Source organism: Delphinapterus leucas, chromosome 21, assembly GCF_059928025.1.
Source record: "Delphinapterus leucas isolate spDelLeu-1000000601 "Yukka" chromosome 21, BTC_Dleu_Yukka2, whole genome shotgun sequence".
Taxonomy (NCBI): Eukaryota; Metazoa; Chordata; class Mammalia; order Artiodactyla; family Monodontidae; genus Delphinapterus; species Delphinapterus leucas.
In genome coordinates, this window is record NC_143149.1 from 32,927,118 (window position 1) to 32,950,044 (window position 22,927).

General features: G+C 43.3%; 1 protein-coding gene across 6 annotated transcripts in view; it reads right to left on the minus strand.

Moving 5' to 3' along the window:
- Positions 1 to 7,585: 7,585 nt before the first annotated feature.
- Positions 7,586 to 22,927, minus strand: part of SLC20A2 (solute carrier family 20 member 2) — a 108,376-nt gene continuing 93,034 nt past the window's right edge. For 4 of the 6 annotated variants that reach the window (XM_022571334.3, XM_022571331.3, XM_089903802.1 and 1 more), the window contains 2 exons: positions 22,448 to 22,532; positions 7,590 to 11,024 (listed from right to left, as the gene is read on the minus strand). In XM_022571334.3, the coding sequence (XP_022427042.2) occupies positions 10,860 to 11,024; positions 22,448 to 22,532 (250 nt within the window). In that variant the 3' untranslated portion in view covers positions 7,590 to 10,859. Of the gene's footprint in view, positions 11,025 to 22,447; positions 22,533 to 22,927 lie in introns of all 6 variants that reach the window. The other 2 variants (XM_089903803.1, XM_089903804.1) reach the window with 1 other exon arrangement.

A 22,927-nucleotide genomic window follows, 5' to 3' on the forward strand; every position in this document is an offset into this window, starting at 1 on the left:
CGCGAAGCTGTTGAGCACTTGAAATGTAAGTAGGTCAGTGGAAGAACTCAGTTTTTAATTCTGTTTCATTTAAATTACTTTTAACATTGAATAGCCACATGTACAGTAGGGGCTGTTGTATGAGAGGTGCAGGTCTACAGGATCGGTTTCTGGAAGTGAGATTGCTGAGTCATAGGTTGTGCACATTAGATAAGTAGTACAAAATCGCCCTTCAGAAATTTTGTGCCAATCTGTTTCTCCCAATGGTGGTGAAGAGTACCCATTTCCCCATATCCGCAAAAACGCTGAATGTTATCAGAATTCAAGATTTTTACCAGTTTTAGAGGTGAAAAATGATACCTTGCTTTAATTGCATCTCCCTAATGGCCAGTGAGATGGAGCTGTTTTTGTATGTTTACTAATCATTTATAATTCTCTGATTTGCCTATTCAAGTTCCTTGCTCAGCTTCCAAATGAGTCATCTTAAAAACAACTGGACACGATTGCTTTTGGAAAATTTCAGTGCTGCAAGGTATTTCCCTACCACCACCAAAGATTATCTTTACTAGAATCCAAATTCCAACCACCACTTCTTATGTCAGAAGATATCTGTGATACCAGCCACATGATACAGTTTTATCTTCTCACTGTCTTTGTGGGTTGAGCCACCATTACAGGAGATTAAGTATAACAGAAAAGGAAAAGGGAATGAGGGGCGTAAACAACACATTCATTGTGTGTTGTTGACACCTGTATCTTACAGGGAGAACTCTGTGCAGACTGAACGGGGATGGGATGCTGAGCTGGGCTGGCCGCTGCACCGGGAGCTCCTCGGGTTAGAGGGGTGTGGCTGTGGACGTGTCTCTTCAGTCTGGTGGTGTTTAGGGGCGGTGGACGGAAATGGGGCTGGGGCATGAGGAGGTGCAAGGAAATGCTGCTGAGATACTCCCCTAATTAACTGCTTCGTTACTTACCTGTGAGGTTGGTTGTACTTACGGCCTGAGTTAGATGGGAAGGAGATTGCTGTAGGTCGGTGCTTTATCCTTCCTTGTGCTTTCCCTTTTAAGTGACGTGTTCTTACAGAGCTAAAGAGCCATACTTTGTGTTGATCCAATAACCCAGACGTGAGCGTAGGGACGTGAAGTTCAGCCTTTATTCCGCAGTTTTACTGACTCATATTGCTGGCTGGGCTGTGTTCTGAGTACCTTCGTCATTACATTGTAGCAGAAAGGAAAGCACATTTCTTGAGCTTCTGAGCCAGGCCCTGTCCTGGTCACCTACGTGACGTAATCTGCTGGCTGCTCACACAAACAGCTTGGAGTGCAGTCGCCCGGGAGAGGAAGCCATGCCAGGGGTCCTGGGACAGAGGTCTTCCTTGTGGTTTCGCATGTGGAAATTCTCAGTACTAGCTCTTCTCTCCTGTAAAATGCATCTGAGCAATTCCCCCCTCTGCTGCCGCCCCCGTCTCTCCAGTTCAGCCTTGTAACTCCTGTGGCCACTCATTTATTTGATCTTATTTAATTTGAAAAACGGATCCATTCAGGACCCTGCTGGGATCCTCATTCTTGAGCCTTACCCTCAAGGTAGCTTATTTGCCCTTCAGTGCAGCCTGGGAGCAGAGGACCAACATTCTGGTCTAGACACATCTTATGTCAGGTGGTTCTTTGATTCGGTGGCTCCATGCCTGGGAATTTGCCTTAAGGAAATCATCAGAGATGCACACAGATTGATGTACAGGGTTTCTAACCGCAGTGTTCTTTATAATAGAGACAAATTGATAACTGTTCAAATGGGGATGATGAAATGAACGGGGGATGATGGTATGTCTCTCCATTAAGTGGAATATTGCTCAGCCCTCAAAAATCATGTTTTTGAGGAGTAAGAATCATTGAGGGTTGTTCACAATGTTACACAGAGGAAGCGAGGTAAAAAACTAATCTGTTTTATTTAAGAAAAATGTTTATGCAAATATAGGAGAAAATACTCCAGAATATTAATGTTCATTACCTCAGGAAGGTGGAATCATAACTAATTTTTATTTGTTTTATGTTTTACTACTATTTTTCTGGTTTTCTAAAGTGAATTTGTTATTTCTGTAACCAGGGGCAAGCTCTTCTAATCAATGTTATGGTGAAAAAGGCAGAGGGCTCCTCGCGGGCCACAGCAGGCAGCGTATCTGGCAGTGGTGAGTGCGTTCAGGGCTCAGCAGAGGACGCGCCCCCCGGTCCCAGGGTCCGTGAGGCTGGCCATCAGCCAAGGCAAGAAACACCAGTGGCTCCTGCTTGCTCCCCTTGGGAAAGTTACCCAGACAGAGACATTGAGCAAAGTGTTGGTGTTGCTCGTGATGAGAAACTCATAGGCGTGAGGTTTTTATTAGATTTTGTAAGAAGAGATGAAAGTTCAGACACCATATTTTAAATATTAATTCCCTCTGCAAGAGACTGTGCGTCGCTAGTCCATCATCATAGTCTGAGCATAACTGCTCAAAGGGCAGAGGGCAGTCAATGTCCTGAAGCTTCATTTAGTTATTACTAAGTGTCTGTGCTTGGAAGCTCACTGCCAACTTGGCCAGGCTCAGGTTCCAGAACCTGGGACAGAAGGAGCCCTGAGAGAGAGCCGGGGCTGTTTGTGGGCGCCCCCTCCGTGTTCTCTGCATGCACACGCACGTGGAGCCCCCTTTCCCTTTAAGCCTGCAGCTCTGTGTGCTCTTGGGTCAGTTCCCTCGGCCTCTTCCCCTTTAGAAACAGCACCCCTGTTCTTTTTTCTTTTTTTTCTAACATCTTTATTGGAGTATAATTGCTTTACAATGGTGTGTTAGTTTCTGCTTTATAACAAAGTGAATCAGTTATACATATACATATATCCCTATATCTCCTCCCTCTTGCGTCTCCCTCCCTCCCACCCTCCCTATCCCACCCCTCTAGGTGGTCACAAAGCACAGAGCTGATCTTCCTGTGCTGTGTGGCTGCTTCCCACTAGCTATCTACCTTACATTTGGTAGTGTATATATGTCCATGCCTCTCTCTCGCTTTGTCACAGCTTACCCTTCCCCCTCCCCATATCCTCTAGTAGGTCTGTGCCTTTTTTCCCGTCTTGCCCCTAGGTTCTTCATGACCTTTTTTTTTTTTTTCCTTAGATTCCATATATATGTGTTAGTATACGGTATTTGTTTTTCTCTTTCTGACTTCACTCTGTATTACAGACTCTAGGTCCATCCACCTCATTACAAATAACTCAATTTAGTTTCTTTTTATGGCTGAGTAATATTCCATTATATATATGTGCCACATCTTCTTTATCCATTCATCTGTTGATGGACACTTAGGTTGCTTCCATGTCTGGGCTATTGTAAATAGAGCCGCAACGAACATTGTGGTACATGACTCTTTTTGAATTATGGTTTTCTCAGGGTATATGCCCAGTAATGGGATTGCTGGGTCATATGATAATTTTTAAGGAACCTCCATACTGTTCTCCATAGTGGCTGTATCAATTTACATTCCCACCAACAGTGCAAGAGGGTCCCCTTTTCTCCACACCCTCTCCAGCATTTATTGTTTGTAGATATTTTGATGATGGCTATTCTGACCCGTGTGAGATGATATCTCATTGTAGTTTTTTTTTTTTTTTTTTTTTTTTTTGTGGTACGCGGGCCTCTCACTGTTGTGGCCTCTCCCGTTGCGGAGCACAGGCTCCGGACGCGCAGGCTCAGCGGCCATGGCTCACGGTCCCAGCCGCTCCGCGGCATGTGGGATCTTCCCGGACCGGGGCACGAACCCGTGTCCCCTGCATCGGCAGGCGGACTCTCAACCACTGCGCCACCAGGGAAGCCCTCGTTGTAGTTTTGATTTGCATTTCTCTAATGATTAACGATTTTGAGCATTCTTTCGTGTGTTTGTTGGCAATCTGTATATCTTCTTTGGAGAAATGTCTATTTAATTTGTATGGAAACACAAAAGACCCTGAATAGCCAAAGCAATCTTGAGAATGAAAAACGGAGCTGGAGGAATCAGGCTCCCTGACTTCAGACTATACTATAAAGCTACAGTAATCAAGACAGTGGTACTGGCACAAAAACAGAAATATAGGTCAGTGGAACGGGATAGAAAGCCCAGAGATAAACCCACGCACATATGGTCACCTTATCTTTGATAAAGGAGGCAAGAATATACAATGGAGAAAAGACAGCCTCTTCAATAAGTGGTGCTGGGAAAACTTGACAGGTACATGTAAAAGTATGAGATTAGATCACTCCCTAACACCATACACAAAAATAAGCTCAAAGTGGATTAAAGACCTAAATGTAAGGCCAGACACTATAAAACTCTTAGAGGAAAACATAGGCAGAACACTCTATGACATAAATCACAGCAAGATCCTTTCTGACCCACCTCCAGGAGAAATGGAAATAAAAACAAAAATAAACAAATGCGACCTAATGAAACTTCAGAGCTTTTGCACAGCAAAGGAAACCATAAACAAGACCAAAAGACAACCCTCAGAATGAGAGAAAATATTTGCAAATGAAGCAACTGACAAAGGATTAATCTCCAAAATTTACAAGCAGCTCATGCAGCTCAATATCAAAAAAACAACCCAATCCAAAAATGAGCAGAAGACCCCTGTTCTTTTGCCCTCCACTTAAACTTGACGTTCAGTTTCTGCCCTCAGCCTTGGTTATTCTCTACCTCGACGCCCTGGGGGTATGTTGGAGTGAGGAGCTTTTTCGAATGCCCTGGCCTGTCCTCAGTGTAAGGGCAACAGCTCCGTCCTCCCTCCCTGGGGCTGTGAACAGATTGCGGGTCAGGACAAGGTGGCTTCGTCCTCACCACTGTGAGTGCTACCTGACACTAGCTCGGGGCGACAGTGACAGCAGTGTTGGGCCGGGCTGCCCGGCCTGGGTGGCACAGAGGAGAGGGGTGCTTGTGCTCCGACCGGTCTTTCTCCCCAGTGCAGCAGTCAGGCACACTCACTCCCTCGGGAGTATAAAATATAAGGGCACAGAGAGTCCGGAGTGTGATGCTGACAGTGGCCCATCACACGGAGACGTCCGGCATATTTACGCCTGCAGTGTGCGCTTTTAACCCGCCCTCCCCCGGAGAGATGGCCAGGCAAGCTCCCAGCTGGCGGAGAGTGGGGTGTGTGCCCTTTCCACGGCCCCGAGCTGCTTCTCATCCCTCACCGCCCACCGCGCCCATCGTCCTGCCTGGACTGCTGAGCCTCTCCAGACCTTTCCTGCAAGCGGCCTGTCAGACGCCTCTTCTCCGCTATTCTGCCGGCATCTAAAAGGTGCCATTTCCCAGTAGAACCAGTGCTCTCGCCGCCACTCTGCGCTGGGAGTCTTCGCCAAATTTCTGCCTCTTCCGTGAAAGCTTCCCTTCCCCAGGCTCCTAGCCTCTAGAAACAGCCCCCCTCCCCCCTCCTCCGGCGGCTGCAGTCACACCCTACGGCAGATTTCCTTTCCCAATGGCCCCTGAAGATGATCTCCCAGAGACCGATCCTTCTGTCCTCCTAGCCTTCTGCCCTCTTACCCTCTGTCCTCATACCCTCTGTCCTCTTACCCTCTGTCCTCTTACCCTCTGTTCTCTTATCCTCTGTCCTCTTACCCTCTGTCCTCTTACCCTCTATCCTGTTACCCTCTGTCCTCTTACCCTCTGTCCTCTTCGCCTTCTGTCCTCTTACCCTCTGTCCTCTTACCCTCTGTCCTCTTACCCTCTGTTCTCTTACCCTTCTGTCCCCTTACCCTCTGTCCTCTTACCCTCTGTCCTCTTACCCTCTGTCTTCTTACCCTCTGTTCTCTTATCCTCTGTCCTGTTTGCCTTCTGTCCCCTTACCCTCTGTCCCCTTACCCTCTGTCCTCTTACCCTCTGTCCTCTTACCCTCTGTTCTCTTATCCTCTGTCCTGTTTGCCTTCTGTCCCCTTACCCTCTGTCCCCTTACCCTCTGTTCCCTTACCCTCTGTCCTCTTACCCTTCTGTCCTCTTACCCCCTGTTGCCTAACCTCTTGTGGCCAGGTCAGCACATGGCACATGATGGGCATACAGTGGTCGTTTACTGAATGAAGAAAGTGAGCCGTCAGGCGGGTGGGCCTGGTTTGGAGTTTCTACATCCGGATTGAGGTCCTCCTTTGGCAGGTACTCATAGTTACCTGTGGCCATCAAAGCAGCACAGGTAATTCCTGACATTTCTAGGAACTCTTTGAATTATGACCTAATGAACATTCCATGAGGTGACTTCACTGCTGCAATTTAAAAAGTTCTGGAAAGAGGGCCATGACCGCAATTACATCTGACCCCACTAGGTGCCGCTGCTGTCGCTGCTCATGGAAGATGTTTGGCCCGGAGGTGGGGTCCCTGCTTCTGTCCTGGAGGCCCGTCTGTCTCCTTTCTTTCGACCTCCTCCCTCCCTTCCCCAACACATCCCAACTCATAGTTTGGAATCTACACTTCGGGTTTGGTTTAACCTCTGAATTTCAGGCCTTGGGGAACAGGCAGCAAATCCATCCTGCTCTGGCTCTGTTGACGGTCTCATTTTGTTCCAGGCAGTGGAGATTGAGAGCAGTTGCTCACCCTTACTGAGTCTGAAATTCCCTACTTAAAATCAGATTTAATTCCTCGTGTTTCTCTATAAAAACAGTCAGAATAACCCTCTCACCCTTTTTCCTGGGCTTCCTTTCCAAGGTCTTAATCGTGTTCCTTCTCTGACCCTTCCTCTCTTGGCCATGGCACCGTCCTTTATCTAGAGACCGCATTTGTGGACACGGTCTGACAGCCGCTGAACCGGAGGAGATGATCCAGTCAGGCCTGGGGCTGCTCTGTCCTGTTACCATTGGGCTGCCTGAACTTTTTCTCATCCCGTGCCTCAGTTTCCCCAGTGGCTGGCCAGCTCCAGGTTTCAAAGGCCAATGTTTCAAAAGGAATGGTGGTGGGGTGATGGAGTGTAGGTGATTTTTTTCTTAATATGTTTCGGGGGCGTTTCATTGTCTTTTCAATAATAAAGGATGATGCGCTGTAAAGGTATTTAGGAAGGTGACAGTCCGAGAACAGTTACATCCCCTCGTGAGGGTTTAACCACATTCCACCAGCGTCCCCAAGCCTGCAGAGAAGCCATTCTCTGCGTTCTTTAGCCTCTAGTTTTGCCTCGCCCAGCTAACCGCGGTTAATCTACTCCCTTTCTTTTCTTTCTTTTTTTTTTTTGCGGTACGCGGGCCTCTCACTGTTGTGGCCTCTCCTGTTGCGGAGCACAGGCTCTGGACGCACAGGCTCAGTGGCCATGGCTCACGGGCCCAGCCGCGCCGGGGCATGTGGGATCCTCCCGGACCGGGGCACGAACCCGTGTCCCCTGCGTCGGCAGGCAGACTCTCAACCACTGCGCCACCAGGGAAGCCCGATCTACTCCTTTTCTTCATCACCTAATTCAGTGCTGCCCTTTGAGCACTCCTGTGGGAAATCATCCTTGAAAAGTGGAAGAACAGGCCCCTGTTTACGGAGCCCTACTGTGGGCCAGGCCCTGAGCGGCCCCTCTCCTGCCACTGTCCCAGGGACCCTCACGGCCCATGTGGTCCCATTGCCCTGTGAGGAACGTGCGCCCCGGTGCCCCCCGAAGAACCTGGAGGCAGTGGGCGGGGCGGCCTGCACACAGCCTCCTGTGAGGCCCCGAAGAGCCTGTGTAATCTCCCTGAGGCGCCCTTTTCCTGCCTCCCTCTGTACTTGAATAAGCTTGCTGATGCCACAGATCTTTACACGCTCCCATTTTCTGAGGGATGAGATGGTTTTAAATCTCTACTGTGCAGCTTATGCTGAGGAGACAGGGAGACTGATTCTTTAAATTATCTTCTAGAAAATGAACAAATGTGTTTACATATTTGCTCAGGAGGTCAGTTCATTTGGAAAAGCAGAGAATGAAGTACAAGAACCTTGTCCCGGAGCTCGAGCTCCTTCTGCAGCCTGTGCTGCATGCAGGCTCTGCCCCAAGGGGAGGCCGTGTCCCCAGGCGCTCCTGAGCTGCACGCCGCCGTCTCTGCACAGCGCAGTATCTGGTGACAGAGTCACAGTAAGGTGCCACGGATGCGGGAGGGTCCCTTGTCCGAGGAGTGTTTGTTTGCATTTTTAGAGGAAGAGGCGGATTAACTCAATGGAAAGACTATCAGGCGTCCCCTCCCCTCGGGGGAATCCCTCCTCTGCCCTCATCCCAGTCACGTACCAAGCAGGGAGGGGCAGCGGGGAAGGCTCGTCTCTGCACACAGCTTAGTCATTGCCTGGTCTCAGTGTTGTGTTCTGAAAAGATGCTGGATATGATTTCAGTTTTCTTAAATTTACTGTGAATTGATCTGTGGCCTAGCATGAGATCTATCCTGGAGACTGTTACATGTGCACTTGAAAATGGTGTGTATTCCGCTGCTTTGGGACAGAATGTTTTATAAAGAGCAATGGACTGGCCTGAAGGCCAGTGTTTCTGCCCTGATTTTCCGTCTGGATGATCTCTCCATTGACGTCAGTTAGGTGTTCGAGTCCCCTGCAAATACTGTGTTACTGTCAGTTCCTCCCTTTATGTTTGTTAATATTCGCACTATGGATTTAGGTGCGCCTATGTTGGGTGCATATATACTTACAATGGTTATATCTTCTTGGATTGACCTTGGATTAATCCCTTGATCATTATGTAATGTCCTTGTCTTCTGTTACAGTCTTTGTTCCATTTGTATGGAATATCTTTCTCCATCCTTTCACTTTAAGTCTGTGTGTCTAGATCTTAAATGATTCTCTTGTAGGCAGTCACTGAGGGCCCAGTGTGGGTGTGACCTTTGTCCCACTTCACATCCAGGGTCTCTGCCACCCTGGCTGCGGGGCTGAGACACCAGCCTTTCTCCCAGGACACAGCTTGCAAACTGACACTGTGTCGTGCTGTTATTTTTCTTACAAAGTTTAGGAGGAAAGAAAACTTCTTGAATGCATGGTTTTAACAAAAGCAGGGACATAAAAGGCTTAAAATGCCATTTAAAAATCAGGGTGGGCAGGTTTCTTTGTGGAGAACTGTTTACAGCTGGCCAGCCCTCCTCACCTCTTACCTTTCCGGCTCCAGAAGGAGATGGACTCCTGCTGCAGAGACTGGACGAGTTTCCTTCTGAAGCTTCTGATGCTTCACGGAGCTGGGTTTTTGAGCTGCTTGAGCAAGAAGGGAGATAGGACGTGCATTCCTGCTGGGTCCTCAGCTCTGGACGTGTGAGCTGTGGCCCCAACTCCCCTGAGTCTGACTGACTTAAGAGCGAAGCGGGAAGACCGAGCAGAGTGTGACGGTCCCTTTAACAAAGGTCCCATGGGGGACCAGCTCTCCTGAGACGGCTCATCACCAAAGGCTCAGTGTGTGTGAACGCACGGCAATTTCGGGATGCCGGGCTGTTCGGGCCATTCTTTCCTTTTCTCCCTCATGTGTATTTTCTGCACAAACATGTACTAGTAGTAAAATAAGAGAGAAAAAGGTATTTGAAAAATAGAAGTAAACAAATTATAGCTTTTATTTTTGTGGAAACTCAATAAGAAACATTATATAGGTATTTAGAAAAAGACTTCAGAGGCAAAACTTTTGAGGGGCATGTTTTTATTATAAATGTAATATGTTTGATTAATGAAAAATCACAATGAAGTACCGAGAAAATGTTTGTCAATATAAAAGTTTTAGCAGCATTTCCATAGTTTCAGGCTCTAGCATTAGTCACACTTCCTCCCGCTATCGAAAAAGAAGACGCCAGTGGGGCTGCAGCAGAACATCGTGCTGCTCCACTTAGTGAAGGCCTCAAGGAAGTCAAGTCCAGTGTATTGTCTAACAGCTCAGCCCTCCCCACTCCTGAGCTTCCAGAATGTCAGAGCACTTGCCTCCGTGTCTGAGGTTAGAGGTCCATCCTTCAGGCTGCAGGGGAGGAGGGGGCGGAAATTTAAACTGGACTTGATATGTAGTGCTCAATCACGCGTCCTCGCCGCTGTACCTTCTCTACACTGACAACAACGAAGGGCCAAGATCTGGCACGGGGCAGCAGTGGCAGCGTGGTGGCGGGGAGGGGGACCGGAAGTGGGACGTGCACACACGCGGGGGGCTGGTGCCTCACCATACACCCTGCTCCAGGGCAGCTCAGAGCATGGTGGTCCTGCCGCATCCCAGGCTAATGGTAGGATTAGTGAGAAGGGGAGACAAACAGTATGAAAATATAATACTGGCAAACTATTCCCCTGCTTCTTTGGTACTTTCCAAACTTCTCTGATCAAAAAAGGATAAGGGAAGCACACCATTAAAAAATTACAGTTTTAAGTATTTACAGAAGCAATTATGATATATTACATAATCAATACACAGTATATGAACAAATTCTTCAGTGAAAGCACTTGTGAACTCCTGTTCCAGTATTCAGTAGCACACTGACACACATACACCTTCCCAAATGGGTATCATCCATCCTGTATCTCACTTACGTTACAGTATATTAAATGGGAAAAAAATACCATTTTCCAATCTACACTTTCCTTTTCAAAGGTTCTTAAAATTTGCCACTGAAATCAGTATGTACAAAGATTTGTTGAATATCGAATTCTAGGCAAGTGTCTCCACTCCCATTTCGAGTATGTCTGAAATAGCACTACCTATTATTCTATGCATACCATATATATTTAATATATAAGTAACCGCACCATGTTCTATCACCACGATACCAGTTTAGTGCACATGATTATGTACAGTAGTCAAGTTAGCTCTGGAGGACGACTCTACACCTAGGTGGACGGTGTGGTTTGGAACATCACAGAGGGTCGTGGAGGCGCTGGCGGGAGACAGCACGCAGCGCCCACACGCAGCCCGGCCCATCCCTTGTTTACCGGCTGGAAGAGGACCGGTCACACGAACGGAAGGATCCCGTACACGAGCAGAGCCATGACAGCAGCACTGAACAGCCCTGCTACGGGCACGGTCACGAACCAGGCCACAAAGATGTTCCGGAAGAGGCGCCAGTCCACGGCCTTCCGCGAGCGAATCCAGCCCACGGCCACCACCGAACCGACCTGGAGGGGCACAGGTGTTTCAGAGTCAAACCGGAGGCGAGACACAGTCTACACACTCGACTGATGTTAAGCGGCTAATCTCAGAAATAAACTACATCACAGGATTCCCAATTCTTCCCCCTAAATTGGGTAAAACCTTTTAAAAATACTTTTTAGATTTTAGGTACAATTATCTTAGGATTATTCCATTCAGAATACGGTTCTGATGCACTTTTCCACCTGTATTCTGCTGTATTTGAGTGGAAGCTTAGCCAACCAAATGTTTTCTATTCCCCCTGCACCTTATCAACGAGCGATGGCCGCCCTCGTTTTAAAGATTCCCCAGGCATGCTTATTACAGTATGTGAACCTGCTCTAAGTACACAAGGAAATGGCGATAAAGTATCCTTCTCCTGGAGTAACAGCATCATAAAATGCTGGAGCTGGAGACCTGCTCTAAGTACACAAGGAAATGGCGATAAAGTACCCTTCTCCTGGAGTAACAGCATCATAAAATGCTGGAGCTGGAGACCTCTGCAAATACCTAATCCATCTAATCCCCGTGGCTCGGTCTGCAGAGAATAAAACATTTCCAGAGGGTTTGGGGCATGAGGAGATTTGTAAATCACGGCAGGTTGAGAACTAGAGCTGAGGCCTCGTGATCTTAAACTGGTTTTCTCCACTATCTCCAACTGCCTTGCAGTCCTTGTACTTCAGCTGATTAAAAAATTAACTAAATGGGCTTCCCTGGTGGCGCAGTGGTTGAGAGTCCACCTGCCGATGCAGGGGACACGGGTTCATGCCCCGGTCTGGGAAGATCCCACATGCCGCGGAGCGGCTGGGCCCGTGAGCCATGGCCACCGAGCCTGCGCGTCCGGAGCCTGTGCTCCGCAACGGGAGAAGCCACAACAGTGAGAGGCCCGCGTACCACACACACACAAAAAATTTAATTTATTAACTAAATGGAGCATAAATATAATTGGATCTGTCAGTCATGCCTCACAAAATGATAGAGATACTTGAAAATCAGAATGTTAACCTGGATTAAGATATTCTTCTGTACACTCGCAGTTCATTTTGTGATTTGTTGAAAATGTACAAGGGAAAACCCCACAATTTTAAGTATCTAAAAATGGAAATCATAAGAAAGTACAAATCCTGTAGCATCTCACGCCTCACTCAGGCTCTGGTGAAGCTCAGAGACATGCCCTTGACGGTGCCCTTGGCCACTGGGAGGTGGCCCCTGAAGATGTCCAGGAAACAGGCTTCGTCTCTACTGACCCACAAATACTTCAGAGTCAGAAGGGGCCAATGAGGTTCAAAGAGCAACTGGGGTCTATTCTGGGGTTAACAGAAAAAATAAAATCCAACACTTGTTTATGGAAGCAAACTGGAACACCAAAACCAGCAGCATATTTAAAGGCAGTTAATCTGACATTTTGACAACCCAAGCCGTGATTAACCAGTGATCCCATACATCTCCAGGTAGCAACGAACAACCCATCGAAGGGGCATCAAAATGATCATTCTACGTAAACCCTTTGTCTATAACCAGTGTACTGCACGAACCTGATTATCCTGCTTAGCAGTTCCTAGCACACGCCAGCCAACTGAGACTTTTCTACTGCAAAAGGACTAGCTAGGTTCTTCTGGTCCTCGAATATGGTCAAATCCACTAACACTAGTTTCCGGAGATTAGACTCTCCTTGTTACCATCCTTCCAGGGCCTGTCCCTCTTCAGCGCACTTCAGCTCGGCTCACACACAGAGAACGTGCTCAAGTTTCAAGGTTATCTACGCCCTCTTCCTTTGTTAAAACACTTTTCTTAAAAAAGCATAAAAGTAATATAATCGTATTATAGCAAGTTTATGTAAGAGGAGTGGACAATTACCCACTACTAGTGGGTTGCCCCAAAACACCACTATTGTCATGTTTATATATTCCTTTCTACTATTTTTTTATAAATATACCTTTTTTTGTAAACAATAGGGTACATTACTATTTCCTTTCTTTAAGAAAATAAGCATCTTCCCATAGTGCTCACAGACTTCCTGAGTATCATGTAAAATGGTACACCCTATAGGTGGATGTACCTTTATTTAAACATTTCCAATTTGCCTCTAATTTTTCCCTATTAGAAATAATTTCATGATTAATATACTCATTCATATAGTTTATATTTAGGCTTTAAAAAATAATATTCCCTGAAATGGATTATTAGTTACAGGGGGCATCTTAAAAATATCTTGAAATAATGTGGAAACTTAGAGAAAATCTGCAAGAACTCTCATACACCCCTTACGCAAATTCACCAATTTTTAATATTTTGCCACAATCATGAAGAAACATTTTAATACCACTGAAATATCCTGTTCCTCACCAACTGCCCGCGCCCACCCCCCCAACTTCTGCTAAAGATTTAGCAATCCAAGCTTTATTACAGGGGTTGCAAAGTGGTGATTTACCAACTCCCTTCCCATGTTATCAGATGGAATGTTACTTTGAGAAAGAACTCTTTCCTCTCCTAATGCATTTTAGGATCTTGATACCTACTGCCACATCAGTTGTAAATGTACAAGGGCATCCATAATCTGTGAATTTCAGCACACTATAACAATCCTGTAAATTGTTCTCTTTTTGCTAATCAATCAACAAAACATGTGTTACTGTTGCTTTTATTTGCATATCTTTAATTACTACTAAGGCTGAACTTTATTTATATATCCAATTTTACTCCCTCTAGTCTTTAGATATAAAAATTGTCCTTTCCATAAAGATGCAAAACATGACACCAAAATATAAAACATGGGAGGTGGGGGAGGAGTAAAAAAACGTAGAGCTCTTAGAATGTGTTGGAACTTCAATGGCTATCAGTTTAAAACAAGTAGATATAGGTTGATGTATATGAACTACATGATAACCACAAATCAAACTTATAACAGATGCACAAAAAGCAAAGAGAAGGGAACTCAAGCATAACACTAAGCAAAAGCATCAAACTATAAGGGAAGAGACTAAAAGAGGAAGAAAAGAACAAATGAACTACAAAAACAACCAGAAAACAAATAAAGCGGCAATAAGTACATACCTATCAATGATCACTTTAAACATAAATGGACTAAATGCTTCAATCAAAAGACACAGGGCGGCTGAATAGATTAAAAAACAAGACCCATCTATATGCTGCCTACAAGAGACTCACTTCAGAGCTAAAGACACCCATAGACTGAAACTGAAGGGATGAAAAAAGGTATTCCATGCAAATGGAAATGAAAGCTGGGGTAACAATACTCATATCAGACAAAATAGACTTTAAAACACAGTCTAGGGCTTCCCTGGTGGTGCAGTGGTTGAGAGTCCGCCTGCCGATGCAGGGGACATGGGTTCGTGCCCCGGTCCGGGAAGATCCCACATGCCGTGGAGCGGCTGGGCCCGTGAGCCATGGCCATGGCTGCGGAGCCTGTGCTCCACAACGGGAGAGGCCACAACAGTGAGAGGCCCGTGTACCACAAAACAAACAAACAAACAAAAAAACACAGTCTATAACAAAAGATAACAAAGGGCATTATATAATGATAAGAGGGTCAATCCAAGAAGAGGATATAACATTTAGAGACATACATGCACCTAACATAGGAACACTTAAATATATAAAGCAAATATTAACAGACATAAAGGGAGAAACTGACAATAATACAATAACAGTGGGGGACTTTAATTCCCCACTTACATCAGTGGATAGATTGATCATCCAGACAAAAAATCAGAAAGGAAACACTGGTCTTAAATGAACATTAGATCAGATGATCATCTACAGAACATTCCATCCAAAACCTGCAGTATATACATTCTTTTCAAGTGCACGTGGAACTTTCTCCAGGATGGATCACACAAAACTAGTTTCAATAAATTTAAGAAGATTAAAATTATATCAAGCATCTTTTTCAACCACAACAGTATGAAACTAGAAATCAATTACAGGAAAAAAAATGGAAAAAACACAAAACAACAATAGACTAAACAACCTGCTACTGAAAAACCAATGGGTCAATGAAGAAATCAGAAAGGAAATAAAAAGATACCTTGACAGATAAATGAAAGTGAAAACACAACTGTCCAAAATCTGTGGAATGAAGCAAAAGTAGTTCTAAGAGAGAATTTTATAGTGATACAGGCTTACCTCAAGAAACAAGAAAAATCTCAAATAAACAACCTAACTTTCCATCTAAAGGAATTAGAAAAGGAAGAACAAAGCCCAAAGTAGCAGAAATAAGGAATAATAAAGATCAGAGAGGGAATAGAGACAAAAAAAAAAAACAAAAACCTGACAAACCTTTATCCAGACTCATGATAAAAAGAGAGAGAGCACAAATAAAATTAGAAATGAAAGAGAAGTTGCAACCAATATCAAACAAGCATAAGAGACAACTACAAACAGTTATATGCCAACAAACTGGACAACTTAGAAGAAATGGATAAATTCCCAGGCACATACAATCTTCTAAGACTGAGTCAGGAATAAAAGATCTGAACAGACCAATAACTAGTTTTGAAACTGAATCTGTAATCAAAAGACTCCCAATAAACAGAAGTCCAGGACCAGATGGCTTGACAGAGGAATTCTACCAAACATTTAAATAATTAATACCTGTCCTTCTCAAATATTCCAAAATATTGAAGAGGAGAGAACACTTCCAAACCCGTTTTACGAAGCCAGTATTACCTGGATATCAAAACCAGACAAAGATGCTACAAAAAAGGAAAATTACAGGACAATATCCTTGATAAACACAGATGCAAAACTCAACAAAACATTAGCAAACTGAATTCAACAATACATAAAAAAGATAATACACCACGATCAAGTGGGATTTATTCCTGGGATGCAAGGATAGTTTAATGTCCACAAATTAATCAACATGATACACCTCATTAACAAAATGAAGGATAAAAATCACATGATCACCTCCATAGATGCAGAAAAAGCATTTAACAAAATTCCACATCCTTCTATGATAAAAAAATCTCAACAAAGTTGGTATGGAGGGAACATATCTCAACATAATAAAGGCATTTATGATAAACCCACAGCTAACATCATACTCAATGGTGAAAAACTGAAAGCTTTTCCTCTAAGATCAGGAACAAGACAAGGATGTTCACTCTCATCACTTCTATTTAACATCGTATTGGAAATCCCAGCCACAGCAATCAAATAAAAAGAGAGAGAGAGAGAAATAAAAGGCATCCAATTGGAAAGGAAGAAGTAAAACTGTCACTGTTTGCAGATGACATGATCCTATATTTAGAAAACCCTAAGGACTTCACCAAAAAACTGTTAGAACTAATAAATAAGTTCAGTAAAATTGCAAGATATAAGAGTAATATAAATAAATCTGTTGGATTTCCATACACTAATAATGAACTATCAGAAAGAGAAACTAAGAAGACAATCCCATTTATAGTCAAACCAAAAAGGATAAAATACCTGTGAGTAAATTTAACCAAGCAGGTGAAAGATCTGTACTCTGAACACTAGAAGACACTGATGAAGGAAACTGGAGACAATACAAATAAATGGAAAGATATCTTGTGTTCATGGACTGGAAGAATAATATTGTTAAAATGTCAACACTACCCAGAGCAATCTACAGATTTAATGCAAAGCCTATCAAAATACCCATGACATTTTTCACAGAACTAGAACAAATAGCCCTAAAATTTGTGTGGAACCACAAAAGACCCTGGATAGCCAAAGCAATCTTGAGAAAAGAGAACAAAGCTGGAGGTATCATGCTCCTTGACTTCAGACTACACTATAAAGCTACAGTAATCAAAACAGTATGTTACTGCCCAAGAACAGACAAACAGTTCAATGGAACAGAAGAGAGAGCCCAGAAATAAACTCACGCACTTATGGTCAATTAATCTATGACAAAGGAGGCAAGAATATACAATGGGGAAAAAACAATCTCTTCAATAAGCGGTGCTGGGAAAACTGGACAGCTACATGTAAAATAATGAAATTAGAACATCTTCTCACACCATATACAAAAACTCAAAATGGGTTAAAGACCTAAATGCAAGACATGACGCCATTAAACTCCTAGAAGAAAACAAAGGCAGTATGGTCTTTGACATTGGTCTTAGCAATATTTTTTTGGATACGTCTCCTCAGGCAAGGGAAACAAAAGCAAAATTAAACAAACAGTACCTAATCAAACTAAAAAGCTTTTGCACAGTGAATGGAACCATCAACAAAATGAAAAGGCAACCTACTTAATGGGAGAAGATATTTGCAAATGATATGTCCAATAAGGGGGGAATATCCAAATATATAAACAATTCATACAACTCAATATAAAAAAAGAAACAACCCGATTAAAAAATGGGCAGAGGACCTAAATAGGCATTTTTTCAAAAAGACGTATAGATGGCCAGCAGGCACATGAAAAGCTGCTCGACGTCACTAATCATTGGGGAAATGCAAATCAAAACCACAATGAGACATCACCTCACACCTGTCAGAATGGCTATCAACAAAAAGACCACAAATAACAAATGTTGGCAAGGATGTGGAGAAAAGGGAACCCTGGTACACTGTTGGTGGAAATGTAAACTGGTGCAGCCACTATGGAAACCAGTATGGCGGTTCCTTAAAAAATTGGAAATAGAACTACTATATGATCCAGCAATTCCATTCATGGGTATTTCTCCGAAGAAAATGAAAACACTAACTTGAAAAGATATGTGCACCCAATGTTCACAGCAACGTTATTTACATACAAGAGCCATGATATGGAAGCAACCTAAGTGTCCATCAACAGATGAATGGATAAAGGAGAAGTACTGTGGCACAAGGGAATATTACTCAGCCTTAAAAAGGAATGAAATGCTGCCATGTGCAACAACATGGATGAATCTGGAGGGTATTATGCTATGTGACATAAGTCATAGAGACACAATACTGTATGTTTTTACTTATATGTGGAATCTAAAAAATAAAACAAATAAATATAACAAAACAGAAAGAGACTCACAGAATTAGAGAACAAACTAGTGGTTACCAGAAGGGACAGGGTTGGGGAGAAGGGTAAGAGATGAAGGGGATGAAAAGGTACAAACCACTAGGTATAAAATAAATAAGTTATAAGGGTATAATATACAGCACAGGGAATATAATCAATATTTTATAATAACTTTGTATGGAGTATCATCTATAAAAATATCAAATTACTATGTTGTACACCTGGAACTACTATACTGTAAGTCAACTATAATTCAATTTAATAAACACCAGCTAAAATAACATCATGATAACATAAAAAAGTCTCTTCATGTATTTTGTCCATTTACATATTGGAATCTAAATGTGTCTCTTATTTGTTTATGTGGTGTTTAAATAAATTTTTTTTTTTTTTTTTTGCGGTACGCGGGCCTCTCACTGTTGTGGCCTCTCCCGTTGTGGGATGCGCAGGCTCAGCGGCCATGGCTCACAGGCCCAGCCGCTCCGCGGCATGTGGGATCTTCCCGGACCGGGGCACGAACCCGTGTTCCCTGCATCGGCAGGCGGACTCTCAACCACTGCGCCACCAGGGAAGCCCTAAATAAATATTAACTCTGATATTTAATGCAAATACTTTCTCAATCCAGTATTTTGCTTTCACTTTTAAGTTTCTAATTTCATGCAATATAATACGCTACGCTTTTCTTCTGTGATTTATCCTTAGCTTGAATATTTGATAAATTCTCAGTTATTTTAAATTTTCTAAAATAAAATTCTATTTTATTCTAAATTTTAAAATAGTTTAAAAACATCAAGCCATCAGATATATGTTCACGTATTTTGAGAACTGTGGGTCTACTTTTATTTTTCTAGGGTGATAGCCAGTTACTCAACTTCAATTATTGGTTAAAATTTTCCTGCCCCAAACTATATGCTCATATATACTAGGTTCTATCTCTGGTCTATCTACTTTTTTATACAAGTATCTAATTTTTTATTATTGTGGTAAAATACATAATGCAAAATTTATCATTTTAACAATTTTTAAGTATACAATTTAGTGGCATATAGATCCTCATTGTTTGGCAGCCATCACCACCACTTATCTGCAGAACTTTTTTGTCATCCCAAACTGAAACTTTCTGCCCATCAGCCCTCCTTCTCCCCACCCTCCTGCCTCCTGTTTCCTTATAGCAGACTTCCTATCTGCTGAGGCTACTCCCTCTTCATTGCTTTTCTCTGTAGATCATTTTATATTCTTGCTAATTTAACCCACCAAATTAACTTTAGCCTTATTTTGGAAAGTTATGAGAAAAATTTGGTTGGGCTAGTGTTTGAGGACTTTCCCACCCAATGACACAGTGTGTCTCACATTCAGGTTTTCTTTTACCTCTGAGCAAAGCTTTGTGCCTTTTTCATGTACATCATTCACTTTACTAGGGTTTTCAAATGTCTTTTTGGCATGTATTTCAACAGATGACCGTACGTTGTTTTCTAATGGATCGCTGAGCCGTGTGTTATTGAAGACGTCTGTAAACACCCATTTGTTGAGCCCTGTGAGGGGCCAGCCCTGCACAGGCACCAGCCCTGCCCTGTTCGGAGCCTGCATTCTGATAATCCAGATCAATGTGGTCCTGCTGAAATGTTCTTTCATGATATTGTTGATGTCATTTACTAGCATCTTAAAGTTTTAAAATCAACATTCATATGTAAACACAGCTTTCATTGTTTATGATGTTTTTAATCAGGTTTCGGTATTAGGGTTATTCAGTATATGTTTTATAGACCAAACTGGAGAGTTTCCTGTTTTATTTTGTTTTTTTCTCCTACATTATGGAAAGTTCATATAATGTGAGAATTATCTATTCTTTTAAGATGGAAAAGATTAGCCAGTGAATCCATCTACAACTGGAGTCAGCAGTGGCCTCCTCCTTTTTGCCTTTTCAGGTGAGAAGAATTGTTTTTGGAGAACTTCCTTAATTTCTTCCTATTGCTCTGGTCGGGGTTTCCACTTTTTTTCTACTTTTTGTGTCACATTTATTTGTCATGTATATTTTTGCAAAAAATAATTCATTTTACAGAGGTTTTCAAATCCTTAGCATACAGCTATATGGTTTTATATTTTAAAATTCTCTCCCAAATCTGTTATGATGACTTTCTTCTTTCTAACTTAATTCCCCTCCCTTCCTTTTCTAAGAATTTGATGTTATTTTGTTAGTAAACACTTTCCTCTCCCCTTCTCCTTCACTAGTTTTGTTTTAAAATTTATTTTGCTTTTATATCCTTCTTGCTGTTTCCTGAGAATTTTTATTGTTCTGAACTTTTTATAAAATACTAATCTGAATGCTTGGTTCTTTTATTTTCCCTTTGCTCAATTAAAGCATGTAAATATATGAATTTTTATCTGAGCATAAGTTTGTTATGTATACACACATGGACACACAATTTGTTTTTTTCTATTTTCCAAGAAATCTATGATTATAATTTTTAAACTCCTTGATTCAACTGTTACTTAAAAAGAGCATTTTAAAATGTCCAAGGGGATACTTCCTTTTTTCAACATATATTTTTAGTTTAATTTATTTGGGATTAGAGATTGTGTAGAATATCTGTTCTTATTTTATAAATTTAGTTGTGATTTTTATCATGGTCTTCTGAATTTATGACTAATTTTTATAAATGTTTCATGATACTTGACAAGAAGGCATAAAAATTTGATATATATATTTATTAATTATACTGCTATAAATCAAATCCATTATATTCCTAAGTACTTCTGTCTTCTTCATTTGTCACAGACTTAGACACATTAATTTCTGAGTTCTAACAGCTTTTGCCTTATGTTTTTAGTTGTTATGTTATTTGGATCACAAGGGGCCCAGAGTCCCATGTCTTCACTACTGATGAGGTCTTTTGTTGATATAAGGTGGTATTCTTTGCTGCGTTCCGACTTGCCTCTTAATAAGTTGAGTGTGCTTCCAGATTAAGTCCATCACCAGGCACTAACAGCAACAGAATTACTGAGAAGTAGGGGAACCAGACAGCATCGATATTACGAGTCATCTAAGGTAGCCCTTTCATCTTCCAGATTAGAAACTGAAACCTAGAGGCTAGTGGTCCTATTTGTACTTATTTTTTAAATTGAAGTATAATTGATTTACAATGTTGTATTAGTTTCGGGTGTACAGTAAAATTATTCAGCCATGTATATATTTTTTCAGATTCTTTTCCATTATAGGTTATTACAAGATGTCGAGTATAGTTCCCTGTGCTATACAGTAAGTCCTCGTTGTTTATCTATTTTACATATAGCAGTGTGTATCTGTTAATCCCATACCCCTAATTTATCCCTCTTCCTCCGTTACCCCTTTGGTAACCATAAGTTTGTTTTTCATGTCTGTGAGTCTGTTCCTGATTTGTAAATGAGATCATTTGTATCATTTGTTAGATTCCACATGTAAGTGATATCATACGGCATTTGTCTTTCTCTGTCTGACTTACTTCACTGAGTATGATCATTTCTAGGTCCATCCATGTTGCTGCAAATGGCATGATTTCATTCTTTTTTTATAAGCCTTTCACATTTAGCGGTGCTTGTTTACAGACACACTGGTTGGAGTTTTCAGGCTGTGTGTAAATGGAGAGCCCATCACTGTCTTGGTCACTGCGGTACCCTTGGTGCCCAGAGTGGTAATAAACAAGCTTTTCAGGAATGACAGGAATCTATGAACCTAGGAAAATCTGCAAGCTGCTTTTGCTTTGTTGAAGTTGTTGGTGGGTATATTTGTATACAGGGGGCCCATTGGAGATATTTTAGAATTCCTCCAGGTACTGGGCAGCCCTGGGTTACAAGGCCTGGGTTCCAGCCCCGGCCCACCCCAGGGGTCCTTGGGTAACTCCCTGAAACTCGCTGGGCCTGTTTCCTCTTCCTTCATCTTTAAGGTTCCTTGTGGCTCCAACAGTCCAGGTACTAGACAAGGAATTCCCTCTCCCACTGAGTTCTAGAGCACATGACAGTGGTTAATATCATCCGGAATTCACTCGAAGGCAATTGAGTCACTTCGACCACCTTATATTAGAAAAAAGAACTGAAACAACCGTGTCTTACGATTCCATGGAAACGATTTCTGCCTACTTCTGTCCCCCTGTCAACTCCTGGGCCCCTGGGCCTACAAACACGGTTCGTGGACGCACAACCTCAATGCAAAACCCACTGTGGAAACAACGAGAGAACCAGGACATGTGGAAGGAGGGCGAGCTCCCACCGGGAACGCGTGGAGCGGCCAGGTCTGCGGGACGGGAGGCTACCCGAACCGCTGCCGGCGGGAAGGGCCGGGAGGGGCCGTCTGAGGAGGCAAACGCCCCCGGGAGACCCCGCCGTGACCCGAGCTCCCCTCGGCCCCGGGTGACCGGGCAGGACGCGCAGGCGCCGGCCTACCTTGCAGTGCGTGGTGCTGACGGGCAGCCCGACGTTGGAGGCGGTGACCACGGTGAACGCTGAGGCCAGCTCGATGGTGAAGCCGCTGCGGAGGAGACAGGGGACACGTCACAGGCGCCGCCGGTGGCTCGCCGACCCTGGGTGCCCAGGCCTCACCAGGACGCTTCTTGGGTGGACTGCGTCCCACGGAATCAGCAGAACCAGGGACTGCGGCATGGCGGCCACATGGCACCAACGCTTGGCATGAGGCTGCTTGCAGCCCTAAGGAGCCTCGTTTTCCCGGTATGTTTTCAAAAACCACACCCTGTAGGAGCTGGGTCAGAAATTCCTGCTGAGCCGAAGGTGGTGAATTGTCATGTCTAAAGTGGCGCAGGGAAAACTATGCTCTCATTTTTAAAACGTGTACGTATCATAAAGGAGTGAAGTTTTTCTCAGATCACTAATTTTTCTTCAAATCAATCTTATAAGAGAATCATTCAT